We start from the raw sequence: 21109 nt of genomic DNA, 5'->3' as shown, positions 1-21109 counted from the left end.
TGGAAGTTTTCAAAGTGGGACTGAGCTGCTTCAAGCACCCCATGGGTGTCCAGGAGATGAAATGATGGAAAAGTGTCTCCATAACTCCATCCTGATCTTCCCACCCAAGGAAGATGCGAGCCAAGAACTCAGTGAGGGTGAGGATGTAAAAGCAGTAAGGCATAAAGGAGACAATCAAGAAAATCTTCGACACTGAGCTCTTTCCTGAGACCAGGATTGAATTCTCTCCAGGGACCAGGACTCAGTTCTCTCCAGGGATGAGGATTCAGTTTTCTTGACTCATCTCTCTGTGCTTGTGTCCCCTCTGTTAGACCTGCTGCGATCCAATTCCTTGTTAAACAATCATCCAGAATGTTCCAGCCTTGTTTCTACCCCTCCAGTTCAGCACCATTTGCTGGTTTCTGTTACATAAAAGTGACCAGACAAGACTCCACAGCGGCTACAGAAAGTGCTGGCAAGCTCTCAAATCCACTCCAGCTGGATATTCCAAGCTGGAACATTTCTTTTGAACACCTTGGAGCTTGTAGACACCAGGCCTAAAATTGAAGTAATTTCAAGCATGACATGAGGGGACGGAAGGCACAGCCTGTCCAGCTGGGCACACAGTGACTCTGTCTGTGATCAGAAACAACTTCCCTGCCCTGGACAGCAATGAAGACAAATTTAGGGTCTGGTTTGCCCTTCTGCAGACATTTAAGCCCAGCTTTAGGCCAGACTGAGCAACTCCTTTGCTAAGGGTTGTCCATGCCATGATGTCCAGCCCGTTCTCATCTGTCCCCACATCAGGCTCAGTTTTTAGGTGAGACCCAGACTGTGCTCCTGCTCACCAGGGTTTAATACAATTATTGCCACAGCAGGATAATGATGAAGGCTGGAAACAACCTCAACAACGAGGGAAGCACGGGAGGGAGGGTTGGGAGCAGCCTCAAAGTCTTCATTTGTGCCTCTGCCAGGCTGGGGCTGAGGGATGGCCTGGTTAAATAAGAACATTGGGGGTGGCACAGCCCATTAGCTCTGATTGAGCCAATCCATTCATCCCCTCCCAAGCCCTGAGGGAGGCTGAGTGAGCCTGCTCTGCTGAAATCCCCTCCTGCCTCCCACACCAGCAAAAGCAGCTAGCTAGATAGATAGATAGCTTCCTTCCTTCATTTCTTCCTTCCTTCCTAAATTCCTGAATTCCTTCCTTCCTAAATTCCTGAATTCCTTCCCTGCCCAACCTGCCTCAGCAAAGGCACTTTTCTCATCCAAGCCCTGCCATGCTCAGCCCCAGCATTCCCCCTGTCACAGACACATCTTATGAAAAATCCCTTTGCCAGGATTTCTCCTCCTGAGAAGCTGAGAGGCCTCAGGAACAAAATGCAAACCATGGTTATCTGCTGCTGTGGAATGCAACAGGTGCATCTGGGATTGGTCTCATGTTGTTGTTTCTAATTAATGGCCAATCACAGTCCGACTGTCTCGGACTCTCTGGTCAGTCACAAGATTTTATTATCATTCCTTTCTATTCCTTTCAAGGAAATCCTTGATTTCATCCTTCTGATGAAATCCTTTCTTCTATTCTTTTAGTATAGTTTTAATATAATATAATATATATATAATATATATATTATATATATATTATATATATGTATTTTATATATATTACATATAATATATATAATATATATGTATTTTATATATATATCTAATATAGATATGTATTATATATATATATATATATTATATTATATATAAAATAATAAATCAGCCTTCTGAAACATAAAGTCAAGGTTCTCATCTCTTCCCTTGTCCTGAGACCCCTGTGAACACCACCACATTCCCCCAGGTGAATCAGGGACACCTGGATGGCTTGGGAAGGAGGAATTCTGGTGCTGACTGCATCTCTCAGGCAGGGAAGGGTTTGGGTCCATAATTTCTTCTTCCAAACACACAATGATAATGCCTTGGCCCAAAAAAATTCTGCTCAGGCAGCAATAGAACGGTCAGTGCCCTTCAAGGGCTTTGTGCCTTGCTCTGATGAGCCTCCCATCCTTTCAAATAACTTTTCCCAGGACATGTGTTCCTGTGGGCCAGCCTCAGTTATTTTTATCTGGTGATTATTTGTGTTAGGGCAGAGAGCAGAGCCCCAGAGCCAGACCCCACTGAGCTGGGCCCAGAACAAAGCCCAGCCCGGGCTCCTCTGCTCCGTCCCCAGCTGGGTATCACCCTGTGAGGGTGAGAGAGGGGGAATTGTCCAGCCTGAGGGAGCAGAGGTGGCACTGTGTCCTCTAACAGTGACAGCCACATGCAAACACGGGGATAAAAGGAAATTAATTGATGGCTGGAAAGCTGCAGCCCCCCTGAACCAGCAGGAACACTGCAAACACCCTGGGGAAATGAAGGAACCGGGCATTTCCATGGGACAAATGAAAAGCTGGACTCACCAGGATACAGCTGCTTTGTTGGGGCACTGAGCTGAGCATCTTTTGTTACTCTGTAAGCAACATCTGCTTCTTTTGAAGATCTTCTGCTTGTGCAAAACCCCGTGGTTTTTGTGATACCATCAGGTAAATTATGAAAATCTAATACCTTCAAGAGGTCTGCAGGTTCAGCTGCAAAGAGAAAAGGAGAAAGAAGAATTAGGAGACAAAACAGGGATGGCACTGCTGGGCTTCAAAGCAGGCAATTGTCACAACCTTGAACTCAGCTGAAATGTGCTTCCTACTCTCCTTTCCCCTACTGTTCTTCAAGGCAAATTTTTAGAGGAAAAGTTGCCTTAAACCCTGCTGATCCTTCAGGATATGTGCAATAACAAACAAGGATTTTATTTCAGTCCATTACACCTGTCAGTCACAGAGCTCAGCACAACACTGCAGGCCAGGGAAATGCTTGCTCCCCTCAATAATTATCCAAAGTTTCATTTCCCCATCATCATTTTTGGTTTCCCCTCCTAAATCCATCTTCCCTGGCCAAGGGAAAATAAGGAAAAGAATTGAATATTATTCTCCCCTCAAAAAAAAAAACAACCCAACAAAACAACATCAAACCAAACTGAACAACCCAAACAAACCAAACCGACAACAAAAAACCCTACAGGAAACCCCAAGAACCCCATGGAAACATTGCTCAGTGCAAGATGGGAGCTGGAGCTCCTGCAGAGCACACTGCAAATCCCAGCCTCAGCCAGAAGCCATTAATCCAAGCCATATTTAGGCCTGTAAGAATCATTTTTACCACCCTGAACACCCCCAAAGCTCTGCCAGAAGTCACTGATGTGTTCCTTGTGCGTATCTGTGCTCCCAGTGCCTGCAAAATTACAAATTGCAGGCAGCAGACCTCAAAACAAATCTCTTTTTTCAAGGTTTTTTAATTAAATCCCCATCCCTGAGGAGAGCCCCAGGGTTTGTCACTGGGCTGAGGAGCTCCTGAGGCTCACCATGCTGGGGACATTCCCAGTTCTCCCAGTGCAGGGAACTGGGCAGCCCTGGACAAGAGGAAAAACCAGGTTTTATAAACAGAGCGTGGTCTGGGCTCCAGGGAATTCTAAAGCTGAGCTCTGCCAAGCCTGGTCTAGGGGAGGCTCCAATGAGATGAGCCTGAAGGTCCCTCCCAACCCAAACCTGGCAGAATTCAGGGGCATTCCTGCAATCTTCCTTCAACTCTTTGCCTTCCACCACCCTTCAAAAAGTGGCAAAAATCCACCTGGAGACACAAATGTGCTGTGCACAGCTGCCCTGTTGTTGTTTCAATGCCCTGGCTGAGGCATCTGGGGCTCTGCAGGAGGGGTGGGCAGCCTGCAATGGGAGGATTTTCTTCCATATTCACATTTGGAGCAGGCAAAGGACATCCCAAAACCCTTCAGGGCTTTGTGATGCAGCTCTCAGTCGCGCTGTGGTTTTTGTGCCATAAAGTGAAGAATGAAAAACCATTCCCAGCTCATTCCAGGTGCCCTCTGCAACTTCCTCACCGTTTACCAGGCTGGGGATTTGCAGCCCAGGGACGCAGATTTGCTGGAATGGTTTTTGTTGGATATGAACAAAACGGAGAATTGTCATTTATCTCCCAGCAAATAAAGCCAAGAGGGAGCATTTCAGGAGTAGTGAAAAGAATTTCAGGAAAACCTCCCACTGTCCCAGGGTGCTCCAAGCCCTGTCCAGCCTGGCCTTGGACGCTTCCAGAGATGGGGAAGCCACAATTTCTCTGGACAACCTGAGCCAGGGCCTCCCTGCCCTCACACAGAAGCTGTTCCATATTTTTAATGGAAAAAAAAAGTGTCACACAAACTGTTCCACATTTTAATGGAAAAAGGTGTTTTCCACCCCAAGCCATGAGGGGTCAGAGCATGAGGAGGGACAGGAGGAGCCCTTGGTGACCCCAAAGCTTCAACCCCAACCTGCAAAACCCACCCGAGGTCAGGGTCCCTCCAGGAAGGAGCAGAGAATCCCCAGGGCACAGGGACTGCTGCCCCAAATGAACCCTTCCCCTTCCAGCTTTAGCAGCCCTAAAGTGCTTTTCCAAGGTATTTTTAGCCCTAAATAAACACCCAATTATTGCCTTTGCAGAGCCCAGCCCAGGCAGGGCACAGCCCCTTCCCTGGGTTGCTCTGGGTTTCTCACTCCCCAGAGGTCGCCTTGAGCATCTGGGCTTAGATTTGGAATCAAAACCAAGAGGTATTTATATATTCCATCCTAATTTAGGGATATTCTATTATTCCTAGAGTTCCTCTGGCAGATCCAGAAGAAATAAAAGCAAGCTTATTTGCTTTTATTATTTTATTTTATTCTTTGGTTTTGAGGACTGGAAGTTGCTTCCCCTCAGTGATGGCTTTTTTTAATGGAGCTGGGAGTCTCCTTTTCAGCCTCCTGGGATTTCAACAATTTTGACTCCTTATCTAAACGCTTTTCACCACAGCTGACCTGGCTGCAGCCCTGGGATAACTGACTAAAACAGGGTGGCAGAGGCTAAAATAAAACAGGGCCTAAAATAAGAATATCAGGCCCCAGCTGCTGCTGCTCCAGCATCCTTTGGATGGGCTTAACAGAGGCTCTTAAATTCTTCAGCGTCCCAGCAGCCCAATAAAACACAATTATTTATTTGGGCAAAGAGAAAAGGCATTTTAAGGAGGAGAAGAGAAGAATGTGAGCTGCAGGATTGAGGATATTAAAGGTCTTTCCTTAGGAAGAGGTAAAAAATAAAAAAAAAAATTTAAAAATTAAAAATAAATTAAATTAAATTTAAAAAAATTAATTTTAATTATTGTTTAATTTTTAATTTAAATTAAAAAAAGGGAATTAAAAAAAAAAGGCAGCTATGGAAAGGGTCAGAACTGATCTGCTCCTCCCAAGAGCTACCACAGAGCTGTGTCAATTCACACTGCTCCAGATTGCAGAATATTTCACCAATGACTCATGACATCCCCTTATTTATTTATTTTTTCTTTTAAAAAAAGCCCAAATAGTCCCAGCTGGGAACAAAGGAAACCATTATGCAGAGTCAGATTGGAAGGATCCTACATCTAATCCCAAAAGGAGAAGAAAGAAACCCAGAACTGACACTGGAGCAGCTCAGAGACTCCATGAAATTAAAAAAAAAAATCAAATAACTCCTGTTCCTTTGAGCAGAAATCTTTTTTTTCATTTTTTTTTAAATAATCAATCATTTGGGTTTGTAACAAAGCCATGGTGTTAGCAGCTGACAATGAGCACGGTTTTGCTTCATGGATTATCATGAAAATCTGCAAAATTTATAGATACAATGCCCAAAAAATCAGGAAAATGTCAAGGATTTGTCTGGAAATCCCAGCCCTGTTCAAGGACAGCCAAAATCCTGCTTGCCTTAAGAGATTTGGGATTTTCCCTGGGCACAGCAGGACCCACCTGGGGATTTCACCTTTTCCAAGGAGCTGCTGTCCCCCCATTGCACAAATCCTGGGAAAAAGCCATGAAAACCCCGCAGGGAACAGGGAGAGGGGTTGGGGTGTCCCTAAAAGGGCAGGTTTGGGGGTGCAAGGAACAAAATTTCCCTTTCCCTGCTCAATCTGGTTATTTCCACCAAATTTGTCCATTTTGGCTGATTTTAAAGATTTCTTGGTTTAGAAAATGATGCTCCTTGTCCTTCTTGTCTCCTGTGCCCTCACACCTCAGCTTCCAGCCCATCCTGGTCCCATTTCTCCAGCATCTTCCCCTGAGTGCTGCTGGAAGATGCTGAGAGGGAACAGAATCCTTTGCTGTGGTGTTTTCCTGGGCACAAAATTCCATTTAAAAGTAGTTTTGTGATCTTTTTGATACCCCTGAAGTGCTGAGAGATGTGCTTTAGGTTATCCTACAAGGCTGGATGGAGCATCCTGCTGTGCTTCCACTGGCTCGGGATGGGGGGGAAAAAAACCACAAAATTTTTGCTCACTCTGTTCTCAACGTGCCCTGACACCCATGGAGGCTGCTGGCTCCTTAGAACTCCTTCTGAAAACAATCCCTAAAAAAATCCCTACAAAAATTCCCTAAAAAATCCATCTAAAAATCCATCTAAAAATCCATCTAAACCCCCCAGGCACGGGCTGGGGTTTCCTGGGTGGGGGACACCGCTCTGAGTGTGTGGGATGGCTCCAACCTGGGGCAATAATTCCCATTCCAGTGGCACCCTTGGCCTGCAGGGACACCATCACCCACATGAAACAACCCAGGGGGCTGCAGGGCTTTGATTTGACAGGGAAAAATCTCAGCTGAGCTCAGTTGAGTCGATTTTTGGGGTGGATTTGTTCAATTTTGGGAGGTCTCGAGGGAGGCCATGAGGAGGAGGCCACTCTTAGTCCAGGTCTCCTTTATTCCTTCCCCTTTTCCAGAAGATTCTGCCAGCTTTGGATGCCTCCTTGCAGGGATAGCTGCTCTGCCCCCCATTAACACTGGTTGCAAAGCTTCTTGTTGATTTTAATGTGCTGCAAGCTCGGGCCCTAATTAAGCCTTGCAGGCCTTTAAGTGGTTGATGATCACAAATTGCTTTGAAAATGCTGCTGCTGTCCCAGTGCCAGATTGTCTGGGAACACTGGGACTCTTTGGAGCAAAGAAAAGAGGTTGGGATTTCCTTTTCCACCTTCGAGGGCACCTGTGTGAGAGCTGCAGGAGGTTCTGTGCTTGGGAATGAGCCCATGGCAGGGGAGGGAAGCTGGGAAAGGCCTCACTGGGCTCCCAGGGGAGAATCAATTCCTAATATCCCAAATAAACCTGCCCCGGGTGGGTTCTGAGCCTGCCCCCCTTGTCAAAAGTCTTGGAAAGCCTCAATGTTCCACCTCCAGAGAGGTGCCAAGGTTTCCTTGGGAAGCATGGCAGAATCCTTGGATGTGATTTCCACCTCTTGGAAATCTCTGCTTTTACATCTTCAGGTGCTCCTTGAGGGCTCAGGCAATCCAGGGGCCTTGCAATGATTTTTAACTGATTTTTTGCCGATTTTTTTTTTTTTTTGCTGATTTTTAAGATTTTGTGTAAAAAAACAGAGCCTGGGGGTGAGGGAGACAAAACTTGCATCCCTTTAGGGCTGGTTTTAAGGAGCTGCTCCTAAATCCATCTGTGGATCTGCTGAGGGAGGGAGTTTGGAGCTTTCACAGCTCCCAAAATTCCACCCTCAGTGGTTCAAAGGGCAAAACTCCTGCCAGGAAGGAAACTGGGGCTGGAGCACTTCCCAAAATGTCACAGTGACCCAGAAATTCCTGCTCCATGTGGAGGGGGGAGCTTGGAGAGCTCTGCCTTGTAGGATAACCTAAAGCACATCTCTCAGCACTTCAGGGGTATCAGAAAGGATCAAAAAACCACTTCTAAATGGAGTTTTGCCCAGGAGTTTTGCCCAGGAAAACACCACAGCAAAGGATTCTGGTCCCTCTCAGCATCTTCCAGCAGCACTCAGGGGAAGATGCTGGAGAAATGGGACCAGGATGGGCTGGAAGCTGAGGTGTGAGGACACAGGAGACAAGAAGGACAAGGAGCATCATTTTCTAAACCAAGGAATCTGGAAAAAGCAGCCAAAATGGCCAAATTTGGTGGAAATAAGCAGAATAAACCCCTTTCTCCAGCCTTCCCAGAGAGGGATGGGGATGGGATGGGATGGGAGCAGCCCCATGGGATGTGAGCAGAGCAAGGGCAGCCCTGGAGCTGCTGATTCCCCTCCTTGCTCTGATCCCACTCCTCAGAAATCCCCTGGGCACCGAGCAGGCAGGGATGTGGGCCAGAGGGTGGCTCAGGCTCTGCCCTCAAAGGGTTTTGTGCTCCATGGATGGGGTTTTTCCCTCAGCAGGGAAGGATTTGTGCCCCGGGCCTGTCCTGGGGGCAATGGGGGAAGCCAGGGAGGATCCCAGAGATCCCTGCTGGGCTGTGGAGGGGAAGAGGGAGATGCTGGAGAAATGGGACCAGGATGGGCTGGAAGCTGAGGTGTGAGGACACAGGGCCCAAGAAGGACAAGGAGCATCATTTTCTAAACCAAGGAATCTGGAAAAAGCAGCCAAAACGGACAAATTGGGTGGAAATAAGCAGAATAAACCCCTTTCTGCAGCCTTCCCAGAGCCGTGCCCAGCCCTTTGCTGAGTGCACGGGCCAGCCCTGAGCTTAATTAAGCAAATTAACACAAGCACCTGCAGAATTAGCATCACTTCCAGCCCGCTAAACCCCGGCTGAGCCCAGCCTGGCGCTTCACATCACCACTTCAAAGGCAGCAAATCCCCCCCGGGCACTGCCCCACCCCAGGTAAACCCGGCCTGGATGCTCCCAAAAATACAGAAATACATTTTCATGCACTGCAGGTTTCTCACTTGTCTGCAAAGTTAATGGGAGCAGGCAGAAGTAATTTCATTTTTAAATATTTCATTGGATGGTTTTTTAAAAAAAAAAATAAATCCCAACCTTGAATTATTTCCAGCCTTACTCTACGCTCCACTATTCTGACACGGGGAGAGAAATGTAAAACCAATTATTTCCTGCAGATGCTTAAACCAACCAGCTCTGTGCATTTAGTTCATATCTGATTCTCCTCCAAAAAAAAAAAAAACCCAGCCAGCAGGCAAATTTCGAATTAATACCTGCTTGACTTCATGAGAAGTGTTCCTGAAGCTTGTTTCCCAAAGTTTCCTCTGGAGCATTAATTCCCGAGTTTACATAACCCACACTGCAGCACACAGGTGATGCTTTCAGGGGAAGAGCAGGAGGGAAAAAAGCCCAGAATTTACTGAATTTGGAAAAAAAGCCCAGAATTTACTGAATTTTATCCCTTCTCAGCCCCCAAGGAGCCGCGGTGCCCTCAAAGGATGCCTTGGAGAGCAGGGAGGAATTCAGCGCTTCAATTCCCAGTTCTCAGTGATTTTCTCACTTCTAACCCACATTTATCAGGTCTTGCTCCCAATTAGGTGTTTAGATGGGTTTCCATGTGAACATGGCCAGGGAATGTTATTTTACTGCAGGCCAGTGGAGGATTTTATGGTAATACAGAACCTGGTGATCCCAAACGTGCAGCGGAGGCTCATCCGAGCACAACATCAGCTCCTATTCCATTCCCCTTTTTAAAAATTTTATTTTAAATAAAACACGGGCCCAAGGTGTATTTGCTCGCTCAGAAATGGCACTTTTTGGAGATTTTTTTTTGCATTAAAATCCCGGTGTTCAGGGAGAGGGTTTGCTCCCATTAAATGAGCACATCCAGAGGGATTAGGGCAGCTCCGGGGAACGCCCGCCCAGCCCTGACAGAGCTTTGTGATCTCTGCTCCTCGGTCATTAGGGGAGAAAGGCAACCCCCAGAGGCACCTCCATTACAATCACAGCTAATTACTGAGCTAATGAGCCAGCTCCTCCCTCCCCATTCCACCTGCCGCGGGAGAGGAACCTCCCCATGGGGATAGAAACATCGGCAGGGGAAACAAACCTCTCCAAAACTGGGATACACACTTCTCCATGGGGATACAAACCCCCAAAACAGGGATCCAAACCCCCAAAACAGGGATCCAAACCCTCCACGGGGATACAAACCCCCAAAACAGGGATCCAAACTTCTCCATGGGATACAAACCCTCCATGGGGATAAAAACCCCCAAAACAGGGATCCAAACTTCTCCACGGGGCTAAAAACCTCCAAAATAAGGATCCAAACCCTCAAAACTGGGATCCAAACTTCTCCATGGGATACAAACCCTCCACGGGGATAAAAACCCCCAAAACAGGGATCCAAACTTCTCCATGGGGATCCAAACCCTCCATGGGGATAAAAACTCCCAAAACAGGGATCCAAACTTCTCCATGGAATCCAAACCCTCCAAACAGGGATCCAAACCCTCCAAACAGGGATCCAAACCCTCCAAACAGGGATCCAAACTTCTCCATGGGAACACAAACCCCCAAAACAGGGATCCAACCCCCTCCATGAAATACAAACCCCAAAACAGGGATCCCAACCTCTCCATGGGATCCAAACCCCTCCATGGGGATCCCAACCCCTCCCAGGCTGCAAAGCCACCCCAAACCCCATCCCTCACAACCAATCCAAGAGCTGATGGATCTCTCCTCACCAATATTCCTATACAATCCTGGCTTCATCTGCCTGGAAGGCACAGCTGCCACCACGGGGTTGCAAGGGGTGATTTTAGGAAATCTGGGTCACAGCTGCACGTTCTTTCCCCTCCCTCCTTTCAGATATTCCCCATTAAACTGGTTACAAGGTGACACTGGAAATATCTGCTGCATTTAAGAGCTGAGATGTCATTTCAGGTCTTCCATTCTCCACACAGGAGGACTCAAACCCAAAGATAGCATCTAAAAAAATTGAAATATGCTCCTATAAAAGCCAACAAGAAATATCCAAGATCCTCATCCAAAAAGCTTTCCCAGGACTCAACCCAAGGCTGGCCCAGACAAGTATTTACAGAATTATTCACATGGGTTTGTTTGAAATAAAGAGCCTTTTATGATCATTACTTTGGCATCAAACATCTAATTAGGGGCCAATGAGAGTTATAAAAATCTCTGAGCTCTCCTTGTCTGTGCTGCTGGGACTGGAGATTTGTCCCAGCCCTGCTGCTCCCCTGGGAAAATCCCAATGGGACTGGGATGGAGCAGGGGGCGCTCAGGGAAACGGAAAAGCGATGGGAAAAGGGTCAGAAATGCCCACTCGTGGCTGGTTCAGGCTGAAACCCCCAGAATTGGCACCTTTGGCCTTGGCAAAACCCCTGGAATTGGCACCTTTGGCTTCAGCGAAACCCCCGGAATTGGCACCTTTGGCTTCAGCGAAACCCCCGGAATTGGCGCCCTTGGCTTCAACGAAACCCCCGGAATTGGCGCCCTTGGCTTCAACGAAACCCCCGGAATTGGCGCCTTTGGCTTCGCCGAAACCCCCGGAATTGGCGCCTTTGGCTTCGCCGAAACCCCCGGAATTGGCGCCTTTGGCTTCAACGAAACCCCCGGAACTGGCGCCCTTGGCTTCAACGAAACCCCCGGAACTGGCGCCCTTGGCCTCGCCAAAGCCCCCGGAATTGGCGCCTTTGGCCTCGCCAAAGCCCCCGGAATTGGCGCCCTTGGCCTCGCCAAAGCCCCCGGAATTGGCGCCTTTGGCCTCGCCAAAGCCCCCGGAATTGGCGCCTTTGGCCTCGCCAAAGCCCCTGGAATTGGCACCTTTGGCCTCGCCAAAGCCCCCGGAATTGGCATTTTTAGGCCTCTCTGCTTCACACAGCAGCTTTTGGGATGAGCCTTTCCTGCAGGGCACCCAAAGCGGACCTGGACTCTCGAGCCCCACACAAAACGTGATGAAATTCAGAAATCTGAGCAAATCTCCAACACTTAAATCCCTTTGTGCTGAGTCTCCAGGGAGGAGTTTCCCTTCCTGATGCTACAGCCTCCAATCCCCATCACTGCTCCAGGTACTGGCTCCTAAATCCCCTCCAATTTTCTCAAATCTATTAAAAGAGGGACAAAACTCAACATTCCCATCACTGAGCTGATAAAACTCATCATTCCCATCATTGCTTCAGGTGCTCATTCCCAAATCCCTTCCCATTTTGTGAAACGTATTTAAAAAGAGATAAAACTCATCATTCCCATCATTGCTTCAGGTGCTCATTCCTCAATTACTCCCAATTTTTCGGAATCTATTAAAAAAGATATAAAACTCAACATTCCCATCAGTCATTCAGGTGTTGGCTCCTAAATCCCTTCCAAATTTTTGGAATCTATTAAAAAAGATATAAAACTCAATATTGCCATCACTGCTTCAGGTGCTGGCTCCTAAATCCCTCCCAGTTTTGTGAAATGCATTTAAAAGCATATAAAACTCAATATTCCCATCACTGCCTTGCAGGGAAGGACCAGTGACCACATTTTGATTTTATTTTGCTTTTTGGTAACACTGAAGAGCCAGTTTGCCATCAGACAGCTGAATTCTCAAAAGGGGAACAAACAAAGCCCAGCTTTGGAAATAAATCTGCTTTTAGAGGGGAGGTTTTGTGCAGAAACCCAGCCAGAATCTCCTCACAGAACTCTTCCAGACCCCAAATCCCATTGAGGAAGAACACATGGCTCTGCTTTCCAACAATCCCAATTTGCTCTGTATTAATTTGTTAATGAGGCTGGCAGAACCTGGCTCAAAGAGATGGGCAATAAATAAAAAAAAAAAAATTAAAAAAAAAATCACATTTCTCTAAGAACACAGCACAAAACCGTTCAATTACAGGGTGCTGAGCAGTGAAATCATAGCACAGGGACACAAATGAGATCCAGCACAGCCACCTTGGGCACCTCCAGCAGCAAAATCAGCGCCCCAAAGCCCCAGGGCTGAGAGATTTTGCTCCTGCAGTGAATTCTGCAGCCCCACAGGCGGTTTTTGGCTCCAAAGGATCAATCCCACATGGCTGCACTGAACAGATTGGGGCTGATTCGTTCTCTGCCCGTGTCTTGACTCCAGAACAAGCAGAGCCCACATCATTGTCACCCTTGCAAAGGGTGCAAAAAAGCAGCAGGTTGGAAAGAGATGAGTAAAAAGCAGCAAAGAAACCAAGACCTGACACAGATGAGTAAAAAGCAGCAAAGAAACCAATACCTGACACAGATGAGTAAAAAACAGCAAAGAAACCAAGACCTGACAGAGAAGAGTAAAAGGCAGCAAAGAAATCAATACCTGCCACATCCACCCCTTCTTCAGCTGCTCTCTGCACAGCTCAGGGAGTTTACCTTGGCATTATCCCTTTAAATGCTTCAAAGGCTCCCAAAATTCCCTGCAGGTTTGTTTTCCTCTGTTCTGATAAGCAGGGTGATAACACCAAGGGCTCCAGCGGGGTCATAGAGTCAGGGAGAGTGAAGGGAGAGTTCCTGAGCAATCGGCAGAGCTCTCCTTAATCACCCACGTTCCTCATTAAGGCTTAATTAAACACCTGCTTTATAAACCTGAAACTGGGTGTTTTCACACCCCAAAAGCATCGTCACATCCCCCAAGCACCAGAGCCTGCTCAGCTTCCCAGCCCTGGGATGGCCACCAGCGTCCCCCTGTCCCTGGGACAGTTTTTGGGGAGCAGACAAGGGGCAGGAATCTGCCCAAAAATCCCCCCCAAAGCTGCTGTCACATCCAGAGCTGGCTGTGCCAAGCTCACCTCCAGGTTTTTCTTCTTCAGCACCCCAGAGTGGGGTTTGGCTTTGGAAAACACTGAGGTCAAACAGGGCCCAGGCACTGCTCCTGTGCCAAGCACAGCCTGGCACCCAGAGCAACAAAACATCACCCAGGGGAAGGAAAAAAGGATCAAAATCCCTTCCCAAAACTTCACCTAAGGAAAGGAAAGGAGGACCAGAAACCCTCCCCAAAACATCACCCAGGGGAAGGAAAGAAGGATCAAAATCTCTTCCCAAAACATCACCCAGGGGAAGGAAAAAAGGATCAAAATCCCTTCCCAAAACATCACCCAGGGGAAGGAAGCAGGAGCAGAAACCCTCCCCAAAACATGACCCAGGGGAAGGAAAGAAGGATCAGAATTCCTTCCCAAAACTTCACCTAAGGAAAAAGGAAAGGACCAGAATCCCTTCCCAAAACATCACCCAGGGGAAGGAAGCAGGACCAGAATTACTTCCTAAAACTTCACCTAAGGAAAGGACCAGAATCCTTTCCCAAAACACCACCCAGGGAAAGGAAAGAAGGATCAGAATCCCATCCTAAAACTTCACCCAGGGGAAGGAAGCAGGACAAATGCAAGGCCCTTCCCAGGGGAGCTGCTGTGTCCCTGCCTTGCACTGCGGGGAAGAAATCCAAGCTAAAATTCATCTTTGACTGCCCAGTCCATCCTTCCCTGCCAGACATTCCCTCCCTCCCCACCAAGCCAAATCCCATTTTTTCCCCATTAACAGCTGCTCCATCCTGCTGCAAATCCCAATTTTGGGGTCACCCTTGAGGGGTTGCCTTTGAGCTCCTGCTCTGGTTGTGGTGGACAAAAATCCCTCATTCCTTCCACTGGCTTGGATATTTGGCCAGAAATGAGGGAAGGAGCACAGTTTGGGAGAAATGAGGGAATAAATTAGGGAGAAATGAGGAAAGGAGCACAATTCCAGCATCTGGAAAAGCACAGGATGACATTTCCAACCAGTTGTAAACAGGGAGAAGCTGTGGGTGGTGTTTTCACCCTGCACTCTGAGGAGTTAAAGGCACTGGGAGAGCAATGAGGGAAGGAAATATTCAGGATGCTGGAGACGAGGCAGATGCTGAGTTATCAGCACATTTTATCCTGTATTTTAGGAAGATTGATTCCTACATGGAGCATTTTGATGTTCTCCTCATCACTAAATAAACAGCACACAAACAACTTAGTGCTGGGCTTAAAATTGATCTGGATACATTTTTCTGTGCCCTCATTTTGAACCCAGAGGGAAGGGAGATTTTCCATAGCTACAGGAAAAGAAATGTTGTCCTTATAATGCAAAAGGATCACTCAGAGTGATCCCTTCATGAGCATGCTGAGAGATTATTCCAGAGCAAGGAGAAGGGAGAAATCATCCCAGAAAATACAACACCAGCTGTGGGCAGCACTCCAGATGGGAGAGTTTGGAACCCTTTTCCTGGTTCCTCCTGCCCAAACCCACCAGGACATGGATGCTGAAAAGCTCCAGCTGCAAACCCATCACTGCCACGCACAGAGAATTGAATAATTTCATTTAAATCCCAGGATATTACCCCAGGTAATATAAAAATCCTATCAGCCCCTGGATATTACCCCAGGTAATATAAAAATCATATCAGCCCCAGGAAATATAAAAATCATATCAGCCCCAGGATATTACCCCAGGTAATATAAAAATAATATCAACCCCAGGATATTACCCCAGGAAATATAAAAATCATATCAGCCCCAGGAAATATAAAAATCATATCAACCCCAGGATTTTACCCCAGGTAATATAAAAATCATATCAACCCCAGGAAATATAAAAACCATATCAACCCCAGGATATTGCCCCAGGTAATATAAAAATAATATCAACCCCAGGATATTACCCCAGGTAATATAAAAATCATATCAGCCCCAGGATATTACCCCAGATAATATAAAAATCATATCAACCCCAGGAAATATAAGAATCATATCAGCCCCAGGATATTGCCCCAGGTAATATAAAAATCATATCAACCCCAGGTAATATAAAAATCATATCAGCCCCAGGATATTACCCCAAGTAATATAAAAATCATATCAGCCCCAGGTAATATAAAAATCATATCAACCCCAGGATATTACCCCAGGTAATATGAAAATCATATCAACTCCAGCTAATATAAAAATCATATCAGCCCCAGGATATAACCCCAGCTAATATAAAAATCATATCAGTCCCAGGATATTACCCCAAGTAATATAAAAATCATATCAGCCCCAGGTAATATAAAAATCACATCAACCCCAGGTCAAATTCAGCTCAAAAGCAGCTCCTGCCTCACACCCACCCCTTAACTCTGGCTTATTTCACTCCAGGCTTTCCCAGTGATTATTCCCAGCCAGGCCTGCCTTCCCAGAAGAATTCCCCCCATTTTCCTGTCTCAGCTGACACTGCACAGGCCTGCCCTACCTGTCTGCCCCAGCACTCCCTCCCTGGCTCACTAAAACGGGAAGGAAATTCCCCCAAAATGAATGCCTTGGATCACTTTTGATACTCAGCATCAGAGAACCCAAGTTCAGTTTCCCAGAAGCTCCCTCTGATCTCCCACATCTATTTTTAGACTTTCCATTGACTAAAGCTGAGCTTGGGCATTTTGCCACCATCAGAAAAAAATAATCAACAAAGCCCCAGATCCCACCCTGGGTTTTTTGAGCTGGAGCAAGGACTGGGGCAGATTTCTCTCCCCCAAAAGCAGTTGTTTTCCACAAAAAGCTCCATCCCAGGCCACCAGAATGGGGCAGCAGCAGAGGCTCAGCTGTTTGCAGGCTGGCAGGGACAAAGCTTGCTGCTAAAAGGAGTTAAATGTTCGTTCAGGGTTTGGGATTGGTGTCCCCAGGGCAAGGAGGGCCCCAGCCTGTCTGGCCAAGGCTTTGGAGAAGGGAGAGAAACCCTGCTGGGCTCTCAGCACCCCTCAGAACATCTTGAACTCAGGCTCTGCCTCACAGCATCCCAGGGTTTATTGGGGTGGATTTTGATTCCCTTCAGCTGAGGAGCCCAAAGTCCTTTATGGGTATTTCCACACCCAAACCAAGCTCTGGCTCCTATTTCACAGGAAAAATCTGGATCAGTTTGGTGTTATCCCCATTGCCATAAGAAATCCCACCCAGAACTGTAAAATCTTGAAAATCTCCCCAAAAACTCCCATGGGGAGCAAAGGCAGCACATCAAGAGCAGCAGCAGGAGGGGATGAAGGAAGTTCTGTAATTTGGGAGTGATGATGCCCTGCAGAACATCTTGAACTCGTGCTCTGCCTGTCTCACAGCATCCCAGGGTTTATTGGGGGGATTTTCATTCCCTTCAGCTGAGGAGCCCAAAGTTCTTTATGGGCATTTCCACACCCAAACCAAGCTCTGGCTCCTATTTCACAGGAAAAGTCTTGTTCCCGTTTCACAGGAAAAATCTGGATCAGTTTGGTGTTGTCCCCGTTGCCATAAGAAATCCCACTGTGTTCTCCTGCCCTGAATCCCACCCAGAACTGTAAAATCTGGAAAATCTCCCCAAAAACTCCCATGGGGAGCAAAGGCAGCACATCAAGAGCAGCAGCAGGAGGGGATGAAGGAAGTTTTGGAATTTGGGAGTGATGCTGCCCTGCAGAACGCCTTGAACTTGTGTTGAAACGGGGCAGTGCAGAGAGGATTCCTGCAGAAATCCGAGATTTCCATGGAGGGCCAGCACAGAGAGCAGCAGCAGGAGGAGATGGAGGAAAGTTTTGTAATTCAGGAGCGATGCTGCTCTGCTCCTTCCCTCCCAAATGCCCAAACCCAGCAGAGGCTGCTCCCAGCCCTGGATCCACCCCAGCTCCACGTGGACCAGGGCAGTGCTGCAAGAGCCTGAGGCACAGCCAGGGAGCCAAAAATTTCCCATTTCTGCCCAGCCAGGGGCCCCGGGCCAGGACAAAACTCAGCCTGAGCCTCAGAGGGTCAGAGCAGAGCCTTGGGATGAATTTCAGAGTCACTGAGGCTGGAAAAGACCTTCAGGATCAGAGTCCAAGCAGAGCTCCCAGCACAGAGAGCACAGCTGGGAATTTGGGCTGGGAATTTGGGGATGAAGGACTCAGCATCCTTAGGTGTCACTGACCTATTTTATGAAAATCCTTCTGCTTGGAGTTTTCTTTTGAGAAGCCGGGAAGTCTCAGCAAGGAAATGTAAACCATAATTATTTGATGGTTGTAGGATGTGGTTGGGAGATGGTTCATTAATAAATGTATTTTTGATTGGTTTGATGTGAATTGCTCTTATTTAATGACTAATTATGGTTTAGTTGTGTTGAGATTGTGAGTAATTACAAGTTTTTATTATTCATTCTTTGCTAACCTTCTGATGTCTCCTTTCTCTTTAGTATTGTTCTAATATATCATTTTCTTATAATATGATATATGATATGATATATATTATATAATATTATATAGTATGATATGATATAATATAGTATAATGTAATATATAATAATTGTAATTATAATATAGTCTAATATAATATATTATATGATATAATATAATATAATGTAGTGTAATATATAATACAATATAGTATAATTTAATATATAATATAATATTATATAATATTATATAGTATAATATTATATGATAAATATGATATAATATAATATAATATAATATAATATAATATAATATAATATAATATAATATAATATAATATAATATATCAACCTTCTAAAACATAAAGTCAAGATTCTCATCTCTTCCCTCATCCTGAAAACCCCCAAACCCCACCACCCTCAGGGATGGTGTCAAAGGCTCTGGAGCACCCTGGCTTTGCTGCTGATCCTGGTTTTAGGGCTGATCCTGCCCAGCCTTTCCCAGTCTGCTTGGAAAAGCCTGTGCTGCTCCCTGCAGCCTCCCAGCTGCCTGATACAGCTCCCTAATTGCAGAGCACTGGGAAAAAATGCGTGTTTGCAGAGCAGATATGGCCCTCATTGTTTTGCTCTTCTGCATCCTGCAGGGATTCAGGACTTGGAGGGGAAAAAAAAAATCAAAAACCAAAAAATCAAAAACCAAAATAAAAAAAACCAAACCCCAGAGCCAGTTCGGGTCTGTTGGCTCCTCCTCCCATCCCAGCTCCTGAGGTCAGCAGGGAAAGCATCCAAGAGCTGCAGAAAAGCCAGATTGTTTTAATTTAAACGTTTGAGAGAGGCAGAGTGAGGGACTTTCTCCCCCCAAGTGCTCAGGACGTGATAATGTGCCTCTCCCCGTCCCGGCCAGCCCTGCTGAGAGAACATTCACTCCTCGCACTTTTCCATCGGATCCCGAGTGCCAGGGGGACAAATCCCCTTCCCTGCCAGCCCTGCTGCCTCTCCTGGAGCACAGACACCACTGGGGACCCGCCTGCCTGTCCCACAGACAGGGAATGAGGAGAACATCAGGGTGAGCTTTGGAAACCAGAGCTGGTCCTTGCAGGGACGCCCTGAGCAGCCCCCAGGCAGCAGGTCTGGGTTTGAGGCACTGCCAGCCTCGTATTTCCCAATAAAAACCCTCCAAGGGGCATTTCCAGGCAGGTTTGTGCCCTGCTTCAAGGCCTCTCCCATGGAATCACACCCCAGCTCTGCTCCCACCATATCCAACCCCCTCATTCCTCTGCAGAAATCCCAGATTTCCATGGAACACCAGCACAATCCCAGTGTTTCACCCCAAACCAGGCTCAGCCCATCCAAAATCATCTCCAGCCCTCAACCAGCTCTGCTCCCACCATCTCCCTGAGAAATCTCTGCAGGAATCCCAAATTTCCATGGAATACCAGCACAATCCCAGTGTTTCACCCCACAACCAGGCTCAGCCCCCCCAAAATCAGCTCCAGCCCTTGGTCAGCTCTGCTCCCACCATATCCAACCCCCCCATCCTTCTGCAGAAATCCTAAATCTCCATGGAATACCAGCACAAATCAATATTTCACACCTCAGCTCCCAAAAATCAGCTCCAGCCCTCGGGCAGATCTGCTCCCACCATCATCTCTCGGCAGAAATCCCAAATTTCCATGGAATACCAGCACAATCCCAATATTTTACCCCAAACCAGCCTCAGCTCCTCAAAATCAGCCCCAGCCCTTGTGCAGCTCTGCTCCCACCTTCTCCCTGAGAAATCCCTGCAGAAATCCCAAATTTCCATGGAATACCAGCACAATCCAATATTTCACCCCAAACCAGCCTCAGCTCCCCAAAATCAGCTCCAGCCCTTGGTCAGTTCTGCTGTGCCTCACCTCTCCCTTCCTGTCAGCAGGAAAACTCCTCCAACCCCACGATCCCTCTGCAGAAATCCTAAATTTCCATGGAATACCCAAATTTCCATGGAATACCTAAATCCTAATCTCCTTGGAATACCAGCACAACCCCAATGTTTCACCCCAAACCAGGCCCTTGGTCAGCACCACTCCCCTGTCCCTCCCAGCCCAAACCATTCCATGATTCTGTGGCCTCACCAGCAAACCAGTCCCAGTTCCCAGACATTTGATACCCACTGGAATTCTGGTGGAATTTTGGGCCACCTGGGATCAAAGCTGAACGGGGCAAAATTCATTTGCAAAGTTGTTTATGGAAATTGCCCCCATTAGAGGGACAAGGAGCAGGGCTGGCTTTGGCTCCCTGCTGAAGGTGTGTTCTGAATGTGCAGAATAAATCAGGATTCTGAAGCTTTCTCTCTTTTTCAGAGGAATGTCTCTTTCACACCAGCCCAGTGATTTCAGAACTGAAAAATCCAATGGCTGGAAATCAAAAATTTCAATATTCCCCTGTATTTTCAGGGCTCAAATGCTGCCAGAAGCCCAAAGGAGAGCAGGGCAGTGTGCAGGGGAGTCTGTGGCAGCACACCACCATCCCAAACCACTGGGGCTGTTTCCTTGGCAGGACAGGGAACAGCAATGGGCCAAACTCATAAACCCACAGGAGGGTGTAAAAAAGGAAACCCACAGGTACAGGAGCCCAGGATTTAAACTCTGCCCTGTTAAAAGGGCATTAACAAGCCCTGAATTCCTTCTGTGCCCTGGCCACTGCTGCAATTCCAGCTGCAATCCAAGGGAAAGCTGTGGCCAGGTCCCCAGCCCATGGCACCCCCTTGGCACAGCTCCTCAGCCACATTCCCCTTGCCAGGGCTCTGCCAGAGCTTCCCCAGCTGCCTGGGGCTTCTTGGGGCAGGATTTGGGCAGGAAATTCAAAAAGTTGAATTTACAAGGGGGCATTTGGAGAGGGGAGGCCATGGCATGGGGCTGTGCCCAGCTCTGCTCCAGGCCTTCCCTGGGCTGCTGCAGGGAGAGATGGGGACCCCACCCCTCCAGATCCTGGGGAATTTCAGGGATAATCATGGAATCACAATGGTTTGGGTCCTTAAAGCTCATCCAGGGACATCTTTCACTATCCCAGGTCACTCCAAGCTGGCCTTGGACACTTCCAGGGACCCAGGGACAGCCACAGCTGCTTCGGTCACCCTGGGCCAGGGCTGAAACATCCCCACAGGGAACAATTCCCTCCCATTGTCC

The 21109-nt window shown here is 47.3% G+C and overlaps 1 protein-coding gene across 2 annotated transcripts in view; it reads right to left on the bottom strand.

The window, feature by feature from the left end:
• The window catches only part of COL5A1 (collagen type V alpha 1 chain), a 136826-nt gene that overhangs the window by 105993 nt on the left and 9724 nt on the right, over nt 1-21109 (bottom strand). For both annotated transcript variants that reach the window (XM_071453943.1, XM_071453942.1), the window contains exon 2: nt 2424-2591. In XM_071453943.1, coding sequence (XP_071310044.1) covers nt 2424-2591 — 168 coding nt within the window. The remainder of the gene's footprint in view (nt 1-2423; nt 2592-21109) is intronic.

The sequence above is a fragment of the Agelaius tricolor genome, unplaced genomic scaffold (assembly GCF_023055355.1).
Source record: "Agelaius tricolor isolate 1412-34295 unplaced genomic scaffold, bAgeTri1.0.p SCAF_38, whole genome shotgun sequence".
Taxonomy (NCBI): Eukaryota; Metazoa; Chordata; class Aves; order Passeriformes; family Icteridae; genus Agelaius; species Agelaius tricolor.
This window is presented reverse-complemented; position numbering and strand designations above follow the sequence as displayed.